The following is a 24,778-nucleotide window of genomic DNA, read 5'->3' as shown; positions in this document are numbered from 1 at the left end:
GGGAAGGGAGAAAGGATGGCTGGGGGAGGGGTGGCGAGACCCTTCTTGCCCCCAAATGCATCAACTGTACAATTTGGTAACTGGCGTAATCAAACTACTTAAGAAACAACTGATTACTAATTGCTATTATTAAGGATGTCAGCATTCCATGATTTTGCTGCTGATATATTATATACAAGTCAAGATGCTACTTGAATTCTTGATTGAAACAGAAAACTAGAGACATTATGTTGTGTTTGGGGTAATGGTATTTAAGCATCTGGAGGCAAGTTAAAGAAATACTAATTGGGTTTTTATTAAGAGATCGCATCCGGCAGCATGTATATACGTGGGGAATGAGTGTGGGGAACGTGTGATAGGCATGTGCATACATGTCAAGATGGGGTCTCTTTGTGGAATTCAACTTCTCATCCAACCAGCACCCCTGCAGGCTTAACACTGAATCTGCCATCACTTTAGGGCCACATCCGCCACCCCTCCACCACGCATGGAGGAGAATATCATCCAGGACAAACCCAACAGTCAAATGTCAGTTAAATGAGCACAGCCCCTCCCTTGTAGGAGTCACATTTGAACTAAAGACAGAAGCATGCATGCTGCTGGTGGCTCTGAGACGGGGTGTATTGGGAACGGCAAGAGACTAATGGTGAGATGACCCTGATTCTTGCCTTGGCTCTACCACTGCCTCTGTGGTCTCGAACTTGTCAGTCCATCTCTCTGAACCTTAATATCCTCCCTTTAAAAAAAATGGGATTGGTCAGGTCATCTCTCAGGGTCTTTACAAATTGCGCTAAGGTTTTGAGACCAATGACTTGTGTTTGTGGAGGACATTAACAAAACCCCATTGCCTTCGGAAGTGTGGTGCATCCTAACAGAGGCCAAAGAGATGGCTGATTCCACACCAGTGAGGGAAGGAAGGTATCTCCTGGAGGGCTGGTGGGAGACTGGTTTGTGAACTTGAATGCACCAAATAAGCAGCAGCTTGGCACAGGACCAGCCTGTTCTAATTGTTAGGAAGAATATGTCACCAAACCAGAACATGCTAGGATTGGAACCAGCTCTAAGTGGAGGCAAAGAGAGAGGAATCACAGTTAGCAAGGACCTTCATGAAGTATGCATTTCCCAAGAGCTTTTGTCTTTCCCACTTACCCAGCTGAGGAAAACGAGGCTCTAAGAGGTGACGTTACACGCCCAAGGTCCCACAGCTGGTAGAAAGTATCGATCCAATGCTCTTCCCAGCATTCCATGATGCCTGTAGTTCATCTGTCTTACAGCTGCATTTTACAGACGGGGACACTGAGGCTCACATTTGTTCCTCCACTGGTCAATAGCCAGTTAGCAGCAGTGTGTAAACAAGGTATGTTTCCTGAGTTTTTGTCAAGGGCTCTTGATACTTACCCACCCAGACACATTTTGCAGGAAGATCCATGAACAAATTTCCCCACGGAAGCTGCATACAACCTTTTTACTTTACCTTACACACACATATACTCATACCCACACACATCAATAGCATGGAGTCTCTGATTTCAAATAATTCAAATAAGAGTATTAAGAAAAAACACGGATGAGTAAGTGGGATCTTTCGCTGCCGAATAAAATAGAAACGGAAAGCAGGAGGTCAGCGGCGACAGGGAAGCATAGAGAGGGAAACACTCCGCCATCTTGGCTGCACACCCTGAGCCAACAGTGTGGGGGCAGGGAGACCCTGCTCGAAGCAAAATGAAATTAAACCTTTCTAAGTACTTATAAATCAGCACCTAATGACACTATCCCACCACCAGCCGGAGCATTGCTCTTATTACTTTGATTCACAAGCCAGGAAAAGATCCGGAATTATGCACAAATTATTGTCCCATCTTCTTAATTAACACTGATTGCAAAATTCTTGCTAAAGTCCTTGCTAACAGACTCAATTATGCGCTGCCTGAATTGATTCACCCAGATCAAGTGGAATTTATTAGAAATACACTTTCCTACAATAACATCAGATTATCTTTGAATATAGTTAAATTATTTAGGAATAAAATGGCTCAAGCTTTTGCTTTAGATACAGAAAAATATCTCCCACCACCTAGAATAAAGATATTTCTTTTCTTTCAACCAGATACACACCCTAGGCTCTCTTCTTTCCCAGAAGCAGGTTGAATCACTGTGATGAGATGAGATGCATGTCTTAGAGCTAATGGTCCAGCTTCAGCTCATATGGGGCAGGAAGAAAAATCCTACAGGGTCACGTCTCAGCTCCCCCCAGTATGAATTGTCACTGCCTGTGGAACACAGTGAAATTGCAATTAGACTAAATCAGGATATTTTCAGAATCAAAATTGAGAAACAGCCTAATAAAGAAATAATGTATGCTGATGACATACTTCTATTAGCATCACTCCCAAGCACACTAGAGAGTTTTGAAAGAACAAAAAGAAATGAGGATGATAGCAAAGAGGCTTTTCTCCTTCCCAGGAGGATTATGGTTCCTGCAACAGTGTGCTCTACTCAGGAAAAACATTCCTAAGGCACTAACTGGAAGTGGCAAATTCACTACCTGTAGCCTGGCTCTACTTCTCCGTCCCATTGCCCATTAATTTCCAATACCAAAGTCAGCAACTGGATATGAACAGGGCCTGGGTTTGTCCTATTCACCATATCCTGGCACACACCAGGCACATAATAAATATTAATTAGACCAAAAAAGCATATGGGGGACACTAAAATTCTCTTGCGTTGGCTCTTGATAGATGGACTTGTTCTTAACAGGCTATGATCGAAAGGAAGGGAATCCAAGTAGAGGGAGCAGAGGGAGCAAACGTGGAGCACACAGGGGGCATACCACCCTGTGCAAGGAAGAGGGACCTGCCTGGAAATGAGGGTGTGTAAATCAGAGCAGAGGGAGGAAAGTCAAGGTAAGTAAGTTGGGACAGTACTTTGTGAGACTACAAATTCTAGGCAGGTGTTTACACTTACCTGGAAAGGCAGTGAGTATCCTTTCAGCAGTGGAATGAGATCACCTGAGTTGGAAAAAACAAAAACTCTTTTTACATAGGAAAGATGGCAGTGGAGAGACTGGTGCCGAGAAGGTGCCTCCTTCTTTACTAATGGAGTCCCTGAGGCAATATAATGTGCCCACCACCCTTGAAGCTAGAGTTGGCCTTGTTCAGCTTTGTTCTAGTCAACAACAGGCTTAACAGAGGAAGGTCTGTGAATTTGAAAATAGATCACTATCCAACCTGAAAATAGAAACTATCCAACCTGAAGAACAGCAAGTAAAATGATAGAAAATAAAATGAACAGAGACTGAGGGACAATTGAGAAGATCTAACATCCAACCGGAGTCCAAGAAAGAGAGAAGGAAGATAATGGAGCAGAAAAAATATTTAAAGAAATAGATACCAAACATTGCCCAAATTTGATGAAAGACATAAATTTACAGATTCAAGAAGTTCCGCAAACTGGAACCGGATATAGGTGAGGGAAATAAGCCAAATGTCTGCCAGGGTACCTGTATGCTCTGCTGACTGTTGTTGAGTCAAGTTTGCCTTGAGAATAGAGAGCAGGTTCAACTGGAGTGAGGGGTGAGAAAGGCACACAGAGAAAAGGGTGCAACGACAGTTTCCTATTTGGAAGCACATGTCTCTCCCCTTCCCACAAACCTGCAGTAGCTCCCTACTGTCTACAGCAAAGGTCAGCAAACTATGGACTGAGGGCTGGCTGCCTGTTTTTACAAGTAAAGTTTGATTGGCCATGCTCATTCACTTACATATTGTCAATGACTATTTTCATGCTATCATGGCAGAGCTGAATAGTTGCCACAGGGACCATATGACCTACAAAATCAACAATATTTGCTATCTGGCACTTTACAGAAAAAGCCTGGTGACCCCTGTCCAACAACTTCCTGTTGAAATTTTATAGCAAGTGTTCAAGGGCCTGAAAGATGTGCCAGGAGCTAACTTACCCCACAACTTCTGCCAGCGCCCTTTCACCCACCCTGTACCCCAGTGAGTGATGGATAACAGCACTAGTCAGAGCACAGCAGGAGGCAGATGATGCTCTGGCAAGTGTTTGCCATGGAAATTGAGAGTAAGCTTTTAAAAAATATTGACAGCAACTTGACAATACGACAGTGTGTGATTACTGGGCTTTTTTCTATTATGTTTTTTCTTGTAATTAAGTTTAATTGTATTTTAGAAAAAGAATCAGCCCATGGCAAATTGAGACCAAAAAAAAAAAAAAAAAAAAATTCCCAGGTCCTTTACCAGTGGTTAGAAACTGTGGTCAAAACCATACCCGAATGATACCATCAATCCCTTACACCCTTCTTGGCTCTTGGGCAGGCCATGTCTCTGCTCTCCTGTCTTCATCTACTCTAACAACACATCCCCCCCATCCTTCCAGAGGGCCCAAGAGCCTCAGGGGCTCACAGTCTGACGCTGCATGGAGTTTGCCTCACAGGATATTTGCAGGGCGTGAACACCTATGAAGAGAGGGAGAAAATCAGACTGGCAGAGGAGAAGTTGATCTGTGACACGGACCCCACAGTGCCATGCGTGGCCAGCCCTGGGGGAGCTCGGGAGCTGAGACCTCTCTCACAGTGTATTCTAGAGTGAGGAGGCTCTCAGCAGCTGAGGCAAACCCCGAAGGAGTTACCATCTGGGGCGACAAGTCTTCCCTAACGTTGGGGTCTGGGCGGCCCATCTTCATGTCCACTAAAGGTCTATTCCTGCCACTTACCTCGGCTCTGACCCCCCGGGCGCACTGGCCACTGCTTCTTTCCTACCCACATCCACCCCTCTGCCTGACCCCCCTTCCAGACAGCACCCAGGGCCCCATGTGATGCAGCGCTAAGGCTACACCTTGCCTCTTACTCAGCCAAAAATAATAGTATACAGTTCCTCACCCCCACCAGAGGCCAAGGAAAGGAAACAGACACCCTCCAGGGGACATGAGCCAGCCTTATCCCTCGAGCCCTTCTGTGCTTTGCTCGGATGCCACCTGTGGAGAAAGCCTGTCCCATCCCTACTTCCTATCACTATAATGCTCTGTGATGCATTCTCCCCATCGGACCTGTGCCTCTTGACGGCAGTGACCTCATCCCGCTCACTAGTTACTGGTTGCGTCATCTATCTCACCCACAGAGTGCAACACTTCTTACAGGCAAAGACTTCTACTCTTTGCTTCTGTAGGCTGCTAGGCTGCTGGCACCTGAAAAAATCCCCTGTACGTATAAGCTCAACATAGAATATTTCCAAATTGCACAGAAATTTACCCTTCCACCTGCAAACTAAGAAGCATCAGTTTCACCAAAGTTTTCCAAAATTTGACTTTTAAAAAATCTTGTTATTTTTAACTTGCATTTGAAATTAGTAAAATTGTGTATTGTGTATGTCTTTAATAATCATTTACATGTCTTAGAATGTCTTTTTCCTATCTTTCTGTTGGAAGCCCAAAGTTCTCATCTTTTACCAACAGAAAAATAAGTGAAGTCGACTTTAAATCCATCAGGTAAAAACTGGCCCCACTCTGCTCCATGCAGAGTTGCAAAGCAACCAAGTAAGCCCACCAGGAGCCCTCCCTCCTCAACTGCAGGATCAGCCAAGCTCTCATTTCTAGAAGGGATATGAAGGCTGACGGGGTATAACGATCAGATCAAAGCAACTTCAAGAGAGAAGTATTTTGCTCCCTGTGTGAGATTCATAAAAAAACAATCAGTCTTAACATGCAATTTGTCTCAAGAGGGCAGGAGCTGCAATTTTATCATGTAATTAAATCCCCATGACAGTCGTAAAGAAACTTTGTCACCTTTATCAGGGAAAGCTTCGATAATATGCTTTCCAGCAACGTCCCCAGAGTCTATAAATGTGCTTCCAGGGCTATTTACTCGTGGCTGTGCATGCTGAGGATCTGGCTGTTCTGTCCCACACTCCACCACAGTGGCTATGCGGCATCCAAGGGCACCTTTGTTTCTGAGCTTCCAAAAAAGCCCTCCTGGGCAATGGATGAAAGCAGCACTTGACCTTTGGATAAGACCACATTCGTAAGGAGACTCTGTTGTTTGGTGTGATCCTCGTTGGGCTGGGTAGCAATGTCAGGAAAATAGGTTAGCGAGGTGTTCCCGCTGCACCACCACCCCCCCCCCGCCATATTGTGTTCTTCCATATGATGGGAATGAGATTTCTTAATAATGTGAAATCAGTACAGACAATTTAAGTCATTATTAATAGATACACTTGATCTGAGGAAGTAAAATGTTTTAATGTTTTGTTAAATGAGGTGTGCTGTGCTAACATTGTTATTCAGAGAAAAGGTTGAGATATTTTAACATTTTTTATATTAATGTCTGTGTGACTAACTCTGGTAGATGGGTGAATGTGTCCTGGAGCTCTTAAAAGCAGAGCCTTAAACACCCGCCTAGCTTATTATTCTAAAAACTTTTTTTTTATTTGAAAAAGCTACAGGGAGTGGGGATGAAGGAGGAGTGGGTTTTAGAAATTAAATGGGAGAGTGAGGACCAAAACAAGAAAAAATGATTTACAATGAAAGTAGTTCACTGTAAGACCTTAGCTATTGGCCAAGCAGTAGTGATGTGAGTGTCCTAGGGTCTGATCAGATTTCATACATGGCCATTTATAGAAACGATTCATGTAGGAAGTATGAATTGACCAGGCTAACAATTCACACTCACATATTTGAGAAAGTGCTCAGAATCTCACAATGTCCACCTGGGGAATGACTTGCTGTCCTAGCTTGTCCATTTACTTGGATACTTGATCCCAGAAGGAAGCAGACATTTGCCCAATGACCCAGGAAAGAATCCATATGTTTGGCTCTCTCCAAGAACACAAAGAAATGGCAGAGCATCTTGCAGCCTGGAAACTCTACCTCGTGGCCTGAGCACATGTAAAGTCTCTGTCCTGGAGAAACAACAGCCCGAGCCTGTAATAAAACCCACATTTCTAGCTCAACTAGATTCTTCCACCAACTACCAGCAGAGCTCATCCTCAGACACTTCTGAGCAAAAGAAAATCATTCGTCAGTTCAATGGTAGGATACAAAGATCCTGACATCACTTGAGAATAATAACTATAATTCATTCAAACACTTACCATTTGTATATCTCATTATAATTTTAAGGTGGATTTCACTTTTTCGTCTCATTTGATCCCGAGGCCAGAACTCCCTCTCATTAGCTACCTACCCTTCAGTTTTTGTGTCTCCTATGGATAAAACATTATGTTTATCATTTAAGTCCCAAAAATATTCTTTGCAAAATTATATTTAAATCCAGTTGACTACCTGGGTAGTTATTGGAGATATTTAGTCCATTCACTGAGTTGTCCAGATAGAAGCTGGGTGTCCACCCCTATTTGGATTTTTGTCCTTCTTTTCCCAAGATTACTCCACCATATGCAATAAAAGGCCACCACAATCAAGTTTGTTTAGTACTCTGAAGTGGTCCACAGATACAAGGGAAGTTCCTCCATCAAATAGGTACCATTTGATAGTTCTTCTGAGGAACCAAAACCAGTAAGCATACCGATTTGGAGAAGATTATTTTCATCAGAATCCCCCTCTTTCAAGAAGGGTGCTGTATTTGCTCAGAAGAATTTCCCTGGACCAGGTCCCTGGAGGAGAAGCTGAAACTGGCAGGTTCTGAGAATGCGTGGAACCACGCTGAAGGGGAAGGGGGGAGGGGGGCGGACTTTGGTGGTTGTGCCGGAGACAGAGGAAGTGCCCATGGGGGAGAGAGGAGGGGTAAGACTGTGCACATGGTGCCAGGCCCTTCATAGCTTCAGGAGAGTCGCCAAACTCCTACGTAATGTTGGTACTGGGCTGAAAAGCAAACAAACCAAACCAAAAACCTAAGGAGCTAATTTTGTGCCCCAGCGCGGGGGCAGGGCAGCGCATACACAGCCTGAGCAGACAGGGGGGTCAAGAAAAACACGAGGAGGCAAAGTCCAGGTGCGGTCAGGGTCCCAGGGAGGAAGGGAACTCAAACTGACACCTGACTGACACAAGTTACTCTGTACCGATGTGCTCTCTGAATGGCTTAAAATACCGTCAAATAATCTGCTGCATTTATGTCACCTAAATTTGGGTATAAATATCAACAATAGCACCACTAACCTCTGACCCTAAAATCAAGAAGAAAAGTCTAGTACCATAAACGGGAGCCCGCGGCATTGTGCAAGGGTCTCAGCCACTTGACCCAGAGGACAAGGGGATCCTATGTGACTGGGGTTTTAATGTCACCTTGGGGCATCTATATTCTATATGTTCAGTTAAATCATCCATAAGCATATATCCTACGGGATCAGAATGAAAACCTTGTCTGCACATTAGAAGCACCAGTGGGGCAGGGGGGGCGGGTGTCTAACAGACCTGATGGCCAGGCTGCACTCCCCAACCCGTGACACCAGGTCCTCTCAGGTTGGGATCCAGACATCCTTATCTTTTTAATGCTCCCCAGGTGGTTCCACTTTACAGCCAAGATTTGAACCATCGCTCTGCACGTACCATGTGTATTATTTCTTGAGTTGGAGTTTTTAGCAAGACTTTCCTAAAAAAAGACCCATATTTTTTTCCACCTTCTCTACTTTCCACTGCAGGTAGAACTATACCCCATGCCTACACCCCCTCTACCTATTAATGAATAATTCCATGTCACAAAGGAAAATTCTTTTATCCACCGTGACTTGTTCCTAGTGACCCAGAGAGCTCCAAGTACCCCCACTCCCTTTTCTAAATGTTCCCAGACCATCTTTTTCATCCTTTTTAGGGATCTTGCCCAGCATTGATGCCAATTCAGACTTTGAGGAAGCAAATTCTTTACTTATCTGAAAACTAAAACTCCAGTCTTTCTGGTCCTTCTGTTTTATCACAATTCCTCAAGGATTTTGGTAATTGCTCAGCAACACCATATACAAATTCACTCCTGGAAGAACTTGAGTTTTCATATGGACTGAAATAGGCAGAGAAGATAAGATTCGAGTCATATCTTGAAGCTTATGCATTGGCTCTGACTAAGCTGAGAAGGGTAAGGACAATGAAAATGAAATTAAAATGGCCTGACCCAAGCAAGGTATGGATGGAGAGAACTGTTGTACAATGGGCAAGAAGGAGCCCAGTGCTGGATCAGGAAACAGTGCCGTTCACCTGTCACTTAAGGACATCATTCGGCTGGTGGGAAGGAGGACCCTTGTGTGTTAGGGTCTTGTGGTCCCTGCTCTTTCCTGTGTGACCCTTGGGGGCAGGATTATTGTATGTTTTGTCTCTGTATCCCCAACACCTAACCACACACCCTAGAGCATAATATTCCATGAATGCTTATGGAATGAATAGATGAACGAATGGATTGGTTTATGTGTTTGTAGGGTCTTTTGGGTTTTATTTTGTTTTTTAATGTAATAATCACACATATGGCTATTATTGCTCTTTAAAAAAACAAAAACAAGACGCCTCTATCATGCTCCTGAAGTAATCTACATGTCCTACTTGTAAAATCAACGCTGTCTACCACAAGCTATTTTTAAAGCTCTCACAAAGAACCGTGTCTGTTTCTGGACTACTACTCCCTACCCACCGAAATCAAGCTTGGATATTTAGGGCGCTGTTGACAAATATAATGCATGGAAAGCTAAATTTACCACAGAACACAGGCCAGAATGGCTCTTATCCCTGGACTCACCTCCAATTTTCCCACCCCTTTTAAAAATAACCCATGACAAAATATATCAGGAACAAAGGAATTCTCTGGTTTAAAGTGAAGTCCAAGTTGGATCATTTTATAGTTGTGTATGAATAAGTCCTTCAGAAATGAATCTAATCACAGTCAATCTGAGAAAAATAACATGGCAAAATGGCTAAGGTTATAGAAATGAAAAATCCAAAGAACTAATAGAGTAACTGCATAGTATGTGAATGAAGTGGGGAGAGTGGTTGGCTTTATTTTAGTGTACAACTGATACGGGATATGGTCTATGTAGTGTTGCCTTTCATCATTTTCTGTATGCACAAGCCTCTTAATGTCTGATGGAGGATGTGCGTTCCTTGCAAATGTGGTTATATTCTTTACCACTGCATTGTCCATAGCACCCAGCAGTGTTTTAGGCACACAGGGGGGCCTTGAAAAAAATCCCAGCTGTTCCATTGATGACACTGATTCTGTCTTTGCCGCTGCTGATGGAGACAAGGGAGGTAAAATTTAAAACATGTGAAATGAGGTTTTAAAGAGCCCTCATGGATCCATTATCATGGGTTGGGAGAACCAATATTGTTAAAATGTCCATACCACCCAAAGCAATCTACAGATTTAATGCAATCCCAATACCAACAACATTTTTTACAGAACTAGAACAAATAATCCCAAAATATAAAGAGAACTGAAAAAAAAAAAATAGCCAAAGACGTCTTGAAAAAGAAAAACAAAGCTGAAGTGGAGGTATCACAATCCCAGATTTCAAGATACATTAGAAAACTGTAGTAATCAAAACAGTATGGTAGTGGCACAAAAATAGACACATAGATCAATGGAACGGAATAGAGAGTCCAGAAATAAACCCATGCTTATATGGTTAATTAATCTATGACAAAGAAGGCAAGAATATCCAATGGGAAAGAGACAGTCTCCACCAAACCAGACAGCAACATGCAAAAGAATGAAACCGGGCCACTTTCTTACACCATACACAAAAATAAAGTCAAAACGGATTAAAGACCTAAATGTGAGACCTGAAACCATAAAATTCCGAGAAGAAAACATGGGCATTAATTTCTTTGATATCAATCATAGAAACATTTTTCTAGATATGTCTTCTTTGGCAAGGGAAATAAAAGCAAAATTAAACTATTGGGATTACACCAAAATAAAAAGCTTCTGCACAGCAAAGGAAACCATCAATAAACAAAAGGGCAACCTACTGAATGGGAGAAGATATTTGCAAATGATATATCCTATAAGGGGTTAAAATCCAAAATATATAAAGAACTTACACAACTCAACACCAAAAAAAAATAATAATAACTCAATTAAAAATGAGCAGAGGACCTGAATAGACATTTTTTCAAAAACATACAGATGGCCAACAAACACACGAAAAGATGCTCAACATCACTAATCATTAGGAAATGCAAATTAAAACCACAAAGTAATATCACTTTACACTTGTCAGAATGGCTAAAATCAAAAACACAAAAAATAACAAGTGTTGGCAAGGATGTAAAGAAAAAGCATCCCTCATGCACTGTTGGTGGGAATGCAAATGGGTGCAACCACTGTGGAAAATAGTATGGAGTTTCCTCAAAAAATTAAAAATAGATTTACCATTTGATCCAGTAATTCCACTTGGGTATTTACCCAAAGAAAACAAAAACATTAATTCAAGAAGACATATACACCCCTATGTTCATTGCAGCATTATGTACAAAAGATATGGAAGCAACCCAGGTACCCATTGATGGATGAATGTATAAAGAAGATGAGGTATACATATACAATGGGATATTAGCTGTAAAAAAGACTGAAATCTTGCCATTTACAACAACACAGGTGGACCCAGACAGTATAATGCTAAGTGAAATAAGTCAGTTAGAGGAAGATAAATACCACATGATTTCACTCATATGTGCAATTTAAGAAACAAAACGAACAAAGAAAAAAGAGACCCCCAAAAAAGACTCTTAAAGACAGAAAACAAACTGGTAGTTGCCAGAGGGAAGGTGGATGGGGGATGGGTGAAATAGGTGAAGGGGATTAACAGCGCACTTACCGTGATGAGCACTGAGAAATGTATAGAATTATTGAATTGTTGTATTGTACACTGGAAACTAATATAATGCCAGGTGTTAATTATACTGGAATAAAAAAACAAAGAGCCCCCATGAAGCATTCAATAGACAGTCCTGTGAAATTTGGTAAGGCATCTTGACATGTAGGGAAAGGTAGGGTGTACAGTGAAGGTCACAGATCTGAGGTAGAACCTCAGCCCCAGCATCTGAGGCCCTGTCCTTGGCCAGCCAAGGGGCCAGGTTACCATCTAAATTCCCTAAGGGATAAAGGTAGCAGGTGGCCAGGAACAAGAGGAATTTCAATGCACTTGAGCAAATTTCAAAGAGATCAGTCCATTCATTCTTTCACTATCTGCACTGAGGACCAGATGAGGACCACAGTGACAACACTGTGCTAGGTACTAAGAAGCAGAAGCTCGTGGTCAAGTAGGGGCACAGACGAGAGCAGTAACCAACAGTGAGCCGGGTACCATGGACAGAGTGCCAGGACAGACATCAGGACTAGCCATAGAGGTGAAGGGAATCTAAGCTGAGCGTTGAAGAATGGGTGGCACCCCAGACAGGTGACAAGGGAAACACCAGAATGCCAGGCACAGGGGACAGCGTGTGCATACACCTGGAGGCCCGAGACACCACACACCATCAGGGGACTACTGATCCCTGTGCTAAAATGTGTCACGGTCAACAACAGCAGTGAGGGTGAGGTAGGAAGTCTTTGTGCTCACAGGAGGTGTTTGGGTGCTGACCATCTCAGGATCCAGAAACCTTGAGCAAGTAACCTGAATCTCGGAGTCCCGGTTTCCTCTTCTGCATATGGCACCAAGGCTGTCCACCTATGGGGCCCCTGGACAGAGAGCCACTTGCTGGGGATGTTTGGGTAGAAGGAGCCTCCTCCTGCAGCTCACCCCATGCCCTAAGAGCCGAACTCCATGGGCCCTTCTGCATCCTCTGTACTGAGCCTCGGCCCAGGCGTCAGACAACCACAGTGAGGATAATAGACCCAGTCCCCATGGCAGCCAGCTCAGGCAGTGACCAATTCCCTCCCACCCCCAAGCTGTCTGTCACCAATGAGAGCCCTTCAACTTTGGGGACACGGTCAACACTGCTTATCTGCCTGCATGAAGGCATCACAGTGACCAGACAGATGAGCACATCTCCCTCTTCCCAGGAACCCTGCAGCCCTCTTCTGCAGAGGAGATGTGAGTTCTACCATGCGAGGGAAACGCCAGGCTTTGGATCAGTCCGTGCATGTACATTTACGCCTGTAGGGTAGGCATATACAACCAGGGTGGGAACATATCGTTATTAAATGATAAATGCAGGTGATTTCACCTTCACCCTTTACCTCTTCTAAGGAAGATTGAGGGTACTCTGCTGGGCCCCCTATTGTTGTGGAAAGTCTTGGTGAAAGGGGCCCTCCAGGGGCCAAATTACGGTTCAAAACAAAGAGCCAACACAGAGGGCATGCTCAGGCTGGGGTATGGGGGGAGCGTGCTTAGAAGAACAGAGCGAGTCAAGGGGTGCTTTGAGGTACAGAGGAGATCAAGAAACAGGAACATGGGGGAAGAGGGTGCTTAAGAAGTGTGGCTGTGAAAGATGTGCTTCCTCCGTGACCCCTATTCCTTGACTTCAAGTCTTTCTTCCTGTCGTCTCTGTCGTTCCTTTGACTGCAACACCGTATAGCGACAGGATCCCACAGGTGCGTGTCCAGCGCTGGTACCCTGTGGGTGGTGGCTCCTGTTCTTACCCTCTCTCAGCAGCTCTGTGCGTAACTGCCCCAGGCACGTGCTCAGCATGTCCCCTTTGGCCCATCCAGGCAGCACCCTCCCTGAGCCTCCGTCCTCCCTCTAGCCTCTGGTCACACGTTTTATCATCACTGACACCGGACATGGCAAAGGATGTGATTGCCCAACCACAGTGGCCCATCCCAACTTCCTAGGAGAAAAACAAGAATTGGGAAAAAAGATGTAAGAATTGTGTATTACCTATATTATGAGAAAAAGATGACTTTATTAACTTTTAGACAATAAAATAAAGCCCTGAACTAAACTGTAACAAATAACTAGTAAGTTGCCAATAAAAAGCTGTTACCATTCATTTAGGAAACAGAAATTGTGGCATTTCCCATCTTCAGCAAGGGATGCACTTTTGGGGATGAGTTCTCAACAACTGGAAGGAACTCACAGGCCACCAGGGGCCCCAGATGATGCCTTTGGGAATCGCTGGTCTGCCCTATGGAGCCTCCCACCCAGGGACACTTGCAGAGAGCCTGGTCATTTGCAGCGTCCAGCTGGGGCTCCCTTATACATGCTCAGGGCTGACACAGCCCTCAGAACACACGTCCACCCACTCTTGCTCACAGCAGCAAAGAAAGTGATAGGCCAACAAGAAGACACCCTACAGAGCAGGAAAAGAAGCCCCACCCATCTTTGGGTGTCTGCCCTTGTGTGGAGAGCTGTTGTGGAGATAAACAGATGTGTCTGTCTCTGGAAGTCGAATCTGTATAATCACAACAGGGTGGCTGAGCACTCTGGCATGTCAGTGGTCACACGATGCTGGTCATATCAAGTAACCATGATCACACCGGGGCCCGCAGGAGTTATAAATACACCACCACCAAGCCCCAACTGGATGACAATTGAGTAATGACAATAGAAATAGCTCACACTCCATAAGACCATCTTTCCCCTTCCTGGAGAACTTTTCTGAAACCAACAGCATTACAATGGAGAGATGGCCAGAGCCAGTTAGAGGAGAACTTCAAATCTTTCAGAAGATGAAAAAAGAGCCTCAAGCTAGAGCTGGGTCCCCAGTGCTCGAGTACCATGCTGCCTTGGTCACGGGAGATCTGAGCCGTCTGGAGCAGCTCATGAACCGGTTCTTCCAGGATGCCAACGCGGTGTTTGAGATCAAGAAGGATGAGATGGAGTGGCAGGTGAAATCCCTAGCCACATTTGGACTGTCAGGTACCCTTTTTCCTTTAAAGCTCAGCTATTTATGTTTAAGGAGCTACTAACACTCCTCTGGATGTGTAACTCTGGTGTGCAGACTGCTCACATAGGCGCCGCATTTAACATACACGAGCGAGGGACGTCTATAAATGAAATTTGGTCCGCACAATGTTTTAGATGATGAGATGCGAGAAATCAAATTAGGCCAAAATGTGGGTGAGAAGTGACCACCTGAGGCTGGAAGGTTCTTCTTGTCTTTAAAAGAGAACACTGGTTTGGGTGCTGATCTGCTAGTGTCTGTGTCTGGCAGCCAAGGAGGCAGGTCCCCTGGCACGCAGCTCTGCTCGAGGTCCTTCCATGAACCTGTGAACACCACAGCTACAGCAGGGTGGCTGGGGCACAGCCAGCATCAACTGAGGGAGAGCACTCAGCTGGTGCTCCTCCAGGAACCCAGGGGAGCCTGAGAGTGGGGGACGGAGGGGGAAGAAATCAGAGGTCCCCTAAGTCATATGTCTGAGTGCATTCTTGCAGCCTGAACACCACTACATGCTGGGCTGGCAAGAGAGCCGCCAAGGAGAGAGATACTCCCCTAACCCCCCAACCTGGGATAAAGAGACTCGCTGACCACCAGGCTGCAGCCAGGGCTTTCTCGGCTGACACTCTGCATTGGGCACCCTTTCCCTGGGGTGTCCAGATGCAAGACATTTACCAAGAGGGCTCATGTGTTGGAATCCACTGCAGCTCTGCCAGACCAAAAGGATTTGAGACCCTGGGGTCAGTGGGCCAACGGCCAATGTCCCGTGTCCCATGTACCTACCTTGTGGGTTCAGGCAGGCAAAGAATCAGAAGGTCAGCTTCCAAAGAACGGACATCATCCCGTTTATACCCCCCACGGGGAGAAGGAAATAAACCCAAAACTGTCAAAGGGCTAAGCAGCTCAGAGCAACCAGTGAGGCGGCGGGGGCTTCAGGGGAGGCAAGTGCAGTTGTGGTCTGGGGCCACACCACCCCCCAATTCAGGGGGTCCCAGAGCTTTTCTGGGCCTCCCCTCCTTCATCTGTCCCAGACAGGGGCACACATTCCTCCAAGGAGCTGGGTGGTAATTCGACCAAGAATGCCAACAGCTCAAATGCTCGATCAATGTCAATTTTTTTTAATCACATGCCTCCCAGCCCTGGACACACTCACCACACTCAAATGTTGCCATTTCAAATAAATATTAATGTTAACCCATGGTCTGAATCCAAAGGCTCCTTCCTTTTCTCCACCTTACTCTTTCCACTCCTGAGTTCTGCTGGTTTTCTAGAGCATACCCGAACCACAGAAAGTTAGGACATGCTGCCCACCAAGGCGATAAGCTGTTGCCGTGGAAGGGGCAGCCCTGAGAGCCGGTGCTGACCTGTGGCCTCCATGCAGACTGGGAAGAGAAGGTGGGTGGCACTGGGGACTGCTGCATTCCCTGCTCTTTTCTGCTCAGCCACTCTGCTTTCCCTGCAGCTCACCCAAGCCACAGAAATGACCAAACTCAGCCTGGGAACAGTGCCCTCTCTCATATGAGGACTTGCTGGTGGCCAGTTACAGCTCCCCCTGAAGGGGGCCGTGGGCAAGGGGGTAACACTAGCAGCCCCCCAGTACCTCAGTACATCCAGGATGCGATGCTGGCCTCATCCAGCTCACAGTCCAAGGAGAGCGTTGGCATGAGCAGCTGATGTTTAGAGGGATGTACCACATGGAGAGAATCCTATGTCCCTGTTCCTCCTGGTGGCAGAACCTAGACCGGGGAGTGGGGATTATAGGCAGCAGATTCAAGCTTTCTGATCCAGACAGCTGCCTCAGAAGTCAGGTTTTCCTGAAGGCCTTGTGGAAGCTTATCACCGTCTCCCAGGACCTGGACAGGGGTGCTGGCCATACACAGTGGCTGAGCTAAAGGTCCACCAGAGACCCCTTCCATCAGGCCACGGGAAGTCTCAGGAATCCAGGCTGGGTGAACAGGGCTGCTGGCATGGGCAGAGTTGGGCTGGGAACTTGGTGTGCCCTGGAGAATGGAGCACCTCCTTCCTAGCCCCCCACCCACCCAGTAAGTAGACTTCCTAGCTCAGGAAAATGAGTACAATCAAAACCAGGAGCTGGCCCCTCTAGGAATGTAGACCACTGCTATCACCAAGAACTATATGCATCCATCCCCCTCCAAATCAGCCCTGGGCTTCCCTGAGAAGGGGAGATCAAACCCATGCAGGCCCACATCCCCAGGGCCTCTGGCCAACATCATCCACTACCAGGACAATAGGCCCCACATCCCCCACCGAGTGTGCAACAGCCCACAGAGCTGGGCCTTGGGGACACGGGGCAGGCTGGAACTCCGCACCACATGCAGGTAGGTAATTATGAGTGGTCTTTCAAAACCTGCTCAGCATGGGTCCCAGGAAGGAGGTGGCCTGTGAAAAGGGTCTCCTCTGCAGCTCATTACAGCCATGGTATCGATTCTTCCATCATTATCAGAAGGCATTCCTGCCATGTGAAATCCTGTCCCTTGAAGTGTATTCACCGGGGACTGCTTCCCCATTTCCACGAGCGCTCCTGGCCGCTAACAACCTTCCACGGGCCTTTTGAAAGCCCCAAGTTTTCAGACAAGTACAATGTATAGCACCTGCTTCATTCATCCACCAAGAAAGAGCAACCTAACACACACACACACACACACACACACACACACACAACCCTAAAAAGCGCAAAGAAACAAACCAGAATTGTGCTGAATGTGGACACCACATCAAAGAGAGCCTCTGAAACGCAGCGCTTCCAAGAGGACTAAACTTTCTAAGGCCTTTCCTTGAGCAACCTTGGCTCAGCGGGTCAGTTTATTCTGTCTGCTGTCTTCTCCTGTTAATGATAAAGGGATAAGTTTGGGGTTCAATGAGAGAAAGCTGGATTCCAGAAAAATCCACAGCTCACTTCCCTGCCTCAAGCTGTCCCTAATTCAGAGCCTGGAAAATGTGAATTCTTGCCTTACATTCTCCCACCACCCACCCACTGGGTCAGCCCTTCACTCCTCAAATCCCAGCCAAGTCCCCAGCTACCCCCATATTTGGCAAGACCCTCTTGCTTCTCAATACCCTCCATTCCCTCTGGCTCAGTTGTGGCCCCTATCAATCTCTTTTTTATTCCTTTTCTCCCCCTTGCGTCTCCACCTCCCTCCCCAGGCCTCTCCTGGGCCTCCTGGCTCTCCTTCTTCCAACTTCATACCCCGTTTTCCCTCAAGATCTCTCTCTGCCTCACTCTGCCTCTGTCTTCCCACCTCCATCTCCCTAGGGTAGAAGATATCCACCCCCCTCCCACATTTGTGGAACTCACTGGGTTTCACTGGGTTTCTTGGCGCCAACCCTCCGCATCTTTATATACCTCTATATGGTCTATGTGTATCTTTATGTATCTACATGCCCACCTGGTAGCTACTTCTAAGAGATGGTTTCACCCTATTTCGGCCTTAATGGACACCGCGCCCAACCGGTACCCCCACTCACTTTACCTCTCCTCTCCCCCAGGCCTCTGGACCCTAGAGTACAAGCGCGAGCTCACCACGCCCCTGTGCATCGCTGCGGCCCGTGGCCACACGGCCTGCGTGCGCCACCTGCTCAGCCGCGGCGCGGACCCCGACGCCAGCCCCAGCGGCCAGGGAGCCCTGCACGAGGCCTGCCTGGGGGGCCACACCGCCTGCGCCCAGCTGCTCCTGCAGCACGGCGCCGACCCCGACCTGCTCAGCGCCGAGGGCCTGACGCCCCTGCACCTCTGCCGCACGGCCGCCTCGCTCGGGTAAGGACACGCGGCCCGGCCCGGCCCCAGACCCGGACCGGACCTGGGCCGTTGCTCCAGAAGCCGGCCACGCCCCTCCGCCCCTGGCTCCGCCTCCTGGGTCCGCCCCCAGGCCCCGCAGGTCCCGCCTCAGGACCCAACGGCGCCCCGCCCCATCCCTGGACCCTGCATCCAGCCTCGGCCCATGCCCCAGGACACGGGCACACCCCGCGTCCTCACCCTACCCCGAATCCGGACCCGGGCCGCTGTCGCCGTTCCGGAACCCAGCCAGCCCCACCCCACCTCCAGACTCCGCCCCCAGACCCTGTGGCCGCCCCCCCCCCACCCAACACCGCTGCAGAACCCAGCTGGTCCCGGGCCCTGGCCGCGGACCTCAGACACCTCCTGAATCCTGACCCCACCCAGACGCGGGACCCCGCAGCGGCCACATGGCCCGCTCCATCTGGTCACCCGCCCTGACCGCGGACCGCGACCCGCCCTTGGTCCCTACCCCGGCCCCCACCACCCCACCCAGACCCTGAACCCCTGATCCTTGACCCGGGACCCCGGACCGACCTGAGCCCCTACCCCTGCCCCTGCCTCGCGACTCACACCCGAACTCCTAAGACCCCAGACCCAGGGCCCCCCACGCCCCGGGACTGTACTGATCCTCCTCCCGGCCCAGGGCCCGGGACCCCGGACCCCGGACCCAGACCTCCCGGCCCCCGGCCCCCGGCCCCCGGGCGGGTATAATTAGCGCTTGATTGCGAGCGCGAGGCGGGAGGCGCCACACCGAGGTAATGAGCGCGGTGATCACAGGCCTGCAGACGCCGGCGCTGAAGAATGCTAAAAGGCCACTGGCGGGGTTGGAGGCTGAAAAATTAGGGTTTTTAATGATAATTTTATGCAGAATAATTGTCACAGTGTGACATAAATGGTTAGCTCCTCGGGCGGGGCTTCGGAGTCCCACAGGAAGCCGAGCTGTCCCCGGCTTTTGCGGGGGCACCACAGCCCACCGAGCCCTCAGCCTGCCCAGGCGCCGGGGTTCTGCAAGGTCTGCAGCAGCCTGTCCAGCCCCGCGGCTGACCTTGGAGGGTGTCTGTCCCCACGGGGCCCACGAGGGCCCGGGAGAGGCCGCGGGGGGGGTGGGGGGGCCACTGCGTCGTAGCACAGGACTTACGCTTGGGTTTCTCGGCTTGCATTTTGTCATCTTGACACTTCTTTAGTCAAAATGTTCTAGTCCCTGCCCTTGGGGTTATCATTTCTTCTATCACTGGGGTGAGGATTAAATAAAATCACCACTGTAAGAGCAGACAGGGAGGGCTATTGGGCTCTCGGTGACCCAAGGAGGGGCACCACCTACCAGTATCGCTTTAGAGGAGAACAGGGACTCAGAAAGGCTCGAGGACCACCAGGTCTTCAGAGCGACTGAAGGAAACAATATTCTAACAATGTATTTTTGTAAGTAACTTTACTCAGGTGTGATTGGCATACAGTAAACTGCACGTTTTAAGTGTGGGATCTGATAAATGTGGACATATATATGCATTCATGAAACCATCCCCACAATCCAGATAGTGCACACACCCATCCCCATCAGAAGGTTCCCTGCCCCACTGTTACCTCTTCCATTATCCTGCTGATCTGCTTTTTTGTCACTCTAATTTAGTCTGAGTTTGCCAGACTTTTCTATTTTGTCTGGTCTCTTTCGTGCAACATAATTACTTCGAGATTCATCATGTTGTTTCACGGATCCACAATTCACTCCTTTGCATTGCTCCGTGGTCTTCTGTGATCTGGGAATACCACAATGTGTTTATCCATTCACATGTTGAAAGACATTTGATTGTTTCCAGTCCGAGGCCATAACAAAAACAGCTGCTATGAACATTTGCGTACTAGCCTTGGTAGGGGTGTATGCTTTCCTTTCTTCTGGATGTAGGCTTAGGATTGGAATGTCTGACTCCTATGATATGATTAAAAGGTCACCTTTTAAGAAACTGCCAAACTGATTTCCGAAGTGGCTGGGTCATGTTACATTCCCTCCAATGGTGTTCTGGTTCCTTCACATCCTCAGTGGTCCTTGGTATGATCACTCTTTAATTGTGGACATTTTAATAGGTGTGTAGAAAAGCTACACTATTGTAGCTTTGATTTGAAATTCCCTAATGACAAGTGACGTTGAGCCGCTTTTCATGTACCTATTTGACATCCATATATTCGCTTTAATGAAGTATCTTTAAACCTTGGGCCCGTGTTTTTAAATTGGGCTGTTTTCTTCTTAAATTTCAAGATTTCTTTATATATTCTGGCTGCAAGTCCCTCATCAGACATGTAATTTGTTAATATTATCTTCTGATCTATGGGTTATATTTTCTTCTCTTAAAAGTGTGTTTTGAAGAACAGCGATTCTTAATGTTGGTGGAATCCAGCTTATCAATTTTTTCTTTTGGGGATTATCTTGGGTTATTATACGTCAAAAAAAAAATCTTTGCCTAACCTAGGGTCACAAACATTTCCTCCTGCATTTTCCTCTATAAATTTAATAATTGTATATTTTACATTTAAGTCTGTGATCCATTTTTAGTTAATTTCTGGATATGGTGTGAGGTATGGATTGAAGCTTTTTTCTCTGCACATGGATGTCCGATTGTTCCAGCACCATTTGTCAAAAAGCCTTTCCTTTCTCCACTGAATTGCCTTTGTACTTTTGTCTAAAATCAACTGATTATATGTGTGGGTTTCTTTCTGGACTCTCTTGTCATGTACACACAGGACAGGACAAGGTCTGACTGTTTCAGTTGGTAAAGACCCAAAGAGCCACCCTTAAATTCAGACCATTTATCACCTATAGAAGCAGTGAAGAGAGGAATAGCCAAAGGTGCCACCTCTTCCCCCCACACATCAGGAAGGCCAACACCTAAATGAAAGGGGCCAGATGATTAGCTGTGTGAGTTGTAGGATATCCAGTTGCCGAGCAGCCAACTATAGACTTGAGCTGAATGGCTCTATAGTCTGCAGCTCCACTCTGAGGAGGCAAGGCAGGAAGTCCCAAGCCTCATCAGAACCCAAAAGATGATGAAAAACTCTTATGATAGGGAGGCAAGTGGACAATGGCCTTACAGCAGCACCTTACAACCTTCCCATCCATAAAGATCACAGAGTGTCCTGCCAAGACTTAGATCAGCAGTGGGTCAAGACTTTCACTTGCATGGCCTATGTGGATACATACAAGGTTGCCGGGGCTCCATGACAGAATTTGTATTCTATTTCGTTGATCTCTTTGTCAATGTTGACACCAGTACCACTTGTATTACATACTATAGCTCTAGAAGAAATCTCGAAGTCGGGTAGTAGAAGTTCTCAGGCACTGTTCATTGTCAAAGTTGTTCTTGGCTATCCTAGCTCTTTGCATTTCCATATAAATTTTAAAAACCAGTTTGTCAGCTTCTACAAAAAAGGCTGCAAGGTTTTCACTGGGATTGCTATGAATCTGTGGATCAATCTATAGATTTGGGGAGAATTGATATAACAAACACAATAAAGCTCTCCATTTCTTTACGTCTTTAATTTCTCTCTGCTGTTTCTTAGTTTTCAGTGTATGGGACTAGTGCATATTTGTCAGATTTATCCCTAAATATTTTTTTTTATTTTTTTGGTGCTTTGTAAATGGTATTTTTTAAATTTAAATTTTTATCATATGTAGCTATTATATAAAATAATAATTTATTTTTTGCATATTGATCTTGTATCTTGCAGCCTTGTTAAACTCACTAATTGTTCTCATAACTCATTGTAAATTCCATAAGATTTCTATGTAGGCAGCCATGTGATCTTTGAATAAACAGTTTTACTTCTTTTCCAATTGATGCGTTTTATTCCTTTTCTGGCTTTATAGCATTGGCTAAAGCCTCCATTGCAATGATGAATAGACGTAGTAAGGGACAGAAAACTTTTCTTATTCCTGATCTTAGAGGAAAGCCTTACGTCTTCCCCCATTAAGTACGATATTAGATGTTGGATTTTGTAGCTGAACTTTTTCAGATCGAGAGAGCTCCCTTCTATTCCTAGCTTGCTGAGAGTTTTTATTAAGAATGGATATAGAATTTTCTCAAATGCCTTTTCTGCACATTTAGAGATGATCATATGGTGTGTTTTTTTAGTCTGTTATGATGATGATGATTTACAGTGATTGTTTTTCAAATGTTAAACCAACCTTGCCTTCTTGAGATAAACTACAGTCTATGAGTATTATCCTTTTTAATAAATTCTTGAGTTTCATTAGATGGAAAAAAATTTAATCTGTATCTGTGTTCATGGAAGATATTTGTCCATAATTTTCTTTTCTTGTAATGTCTTTTTCTGGTCTTGGTGTCAGAGTAATGCTGGTCTCAAAAATGAGTTGGAAAGTGTCTCTTCCTTATCTATTTTCTTGAAGAGCTAGTATAAAATTGTTATTTCTTTCTTAAATGTTTAGTAGAATCCATCAGTGAGGCTATCTGGGCCTGGAGTTTTCTTTGTGAGGCTTTTTAACTACTAATTCAATTTCTTTAATAGCTATAGTACTTCTCAAAATATTTCTTTCTTTTTGAGTGAGCTTTGATAGCTTGTATCTTTGAAAAGATTTAGCTCTTTCATCTACATTGTTGAATTTATTGGCATAAATTGTTCTTATCATCCTTTTAATCTGTAGAACCTATAGTAATATCACCACTCTTATTCATGATATTGGAATTCATTATATCGTTTCTTTTATTTTCTTCCCTGATCAGTCTTGCTTTTGATTTCATTGGTTGGTTGGTTGGTTGGTTTTACTGTTTTCTATTTCACTAACTTCCCTGGTGGCCTTCCTTACCCTCCATTCTTTGATTATCTTGAATTTCATTTGCTCTCCTTTTTCTAATTTCTGAAGATAGAAACTAATGTCATTGATTTGATGATTTTTTTTTAATTTTCTTATATATGCTTTTGGTGCTATACATGCCCCCCTATGTGTTACTTTAGCAAAATCTCACAAATTTTAATGTCATATTTTCACTTTCAATTAGTTTTAAATTCTTTCTAATTTCTTTTTATTTTTTTTCTTTGAGCCATAATTATGTAGAAGTGTGTTATTTAGTTTTCAAATATTTGGGTATTTTCCAGAGACCTAGTATTGATTTCTAATTTAACTCCATGTGATTAGAGAACTTACTTTGTATCACTTTGCTCCTTTTAAATTTGAGTCTTCTTTTATTATACAAAATATATTCGGTCTTAGCAAATGTTCCATGTACACCAGAAAGGAATTGTTGTTGGGAGAAGTAGTCTATAAATGTCAACTGAGTCAAGTTGCCTAGTGTTAAGTCTTCTATATCCTTACTGATTTTCTGCGCACTTATTTTACAAGTTATTGAAAGAGAGGTGTTGAAATCTCTAACTACAGTCGTGGATTTGTCTGTTTCTCTCTACAGTTCTATCAGTTTTTGCTTCAAATATGTTGAAGCCCTGTTATTAGATACATGGATGTTTAGCAGTTATGTCCTCTTGAAGAACTGGCCTCTATCATTTTTTTTAGATTTTATTTAAATTCAAGTTAGTTAACATATAGTGTATGATTAGTTTCAGGGGTAGTATCTAGTGATTCATCAGTTGCATATGACACCCAGTAATATTCTTTGCTCTAAAATCTACTTAGTCCTGGGGCGCCTGGGTGGCTCAGTCTGTGAGGCATCCAACTCTGCTCAGGTCGTGATCTCAGGATCATGAGATCGAGCCCCATGTCAGCTCCATGCTTGGTGTGGAGTCTGCTTGAGATTCTTTTCTCCCTCTCCTTCTGCCCCTCCCCACCCTGCACTCTCTTGCTCTCTCTCTCTCTCAAATAAATAATCTTTTAAAAATAAAATAAATTAATTTTTTAAAAACTACTTAGTCTTGGGTGCCTGGGTGGCTCAGTCATTAAGCGTCTGCCTTCGGCTCAGGTCATGATCCTGGGGCCCTGGGATGGAGCCCCACATTGTGCTCCCTGCTCCACAGGAGGCCTGCTTCTCCCTCTCCCACTCCCCCTGCTTGTGTTCCCTCTCTCACTGTGTCTCTCTCTGTCAAATACATGAAATCTTTAAAAATAATAAAATAAATAAAATAAAATAAAAACTACTTAGTCTCATATTAATATATCTAGTCTGATGTTAATATAAATTGCTTCTGAACAGTGTTATCATTAGTATATCTTTTTCCATCTATATTAGTTCTCTATTGCTGCATAACATCACCACA

The 24,778-nt window shown here is 45.5% G+C and overlaps 1 protein-coding gene across 1 annotated transcript in view; it reads left to right on the top strand.

Moving 5' to 3' along the window:
* The window catches only part of ASB18 (ankyrin repeat and SOCS box containing 18), a 61,208-nt gene that overhangs the window by 5,177 nt on the left and 31,253 nt on the right, over positions 1-24,778 (top strand). The window contains exons 2-4 of the mRNA XM_027591464.2: positions 5,001-5,007; positions 14,651-14,750; positions 18,277-18,544. Of these exons, the coding sequence (XP_027447265.2) occupies positions 5,001-5,007; positions 14,651-14,750; positions 18,277-18,544 (375 nt within the window). The remainder of the gene's footprint in view (positions 1-5,000; positions 5,008-14,650; positions 14,751-18,276; positions 18,545-24,778) is intronic.

Source organism: Zalophus californianus, chromosome 3 (genome assembly GCF_009762305.2).
Source record: "Zalophus californianus isolate mZalCal1 chromosome 3, mZalCal1.pri.v2, whole genome shotgun sequence".
In the NCBI taxonomy this organism is placed as follows: Eukaryota; Metazoa; Chordata; class Mammalia; order Carnivora; family Otariidae; genus Zalophus; species Zalophus californianus.
This window is presented reverse-complemented; position numbering and strand designations above follow the sequence as displayed.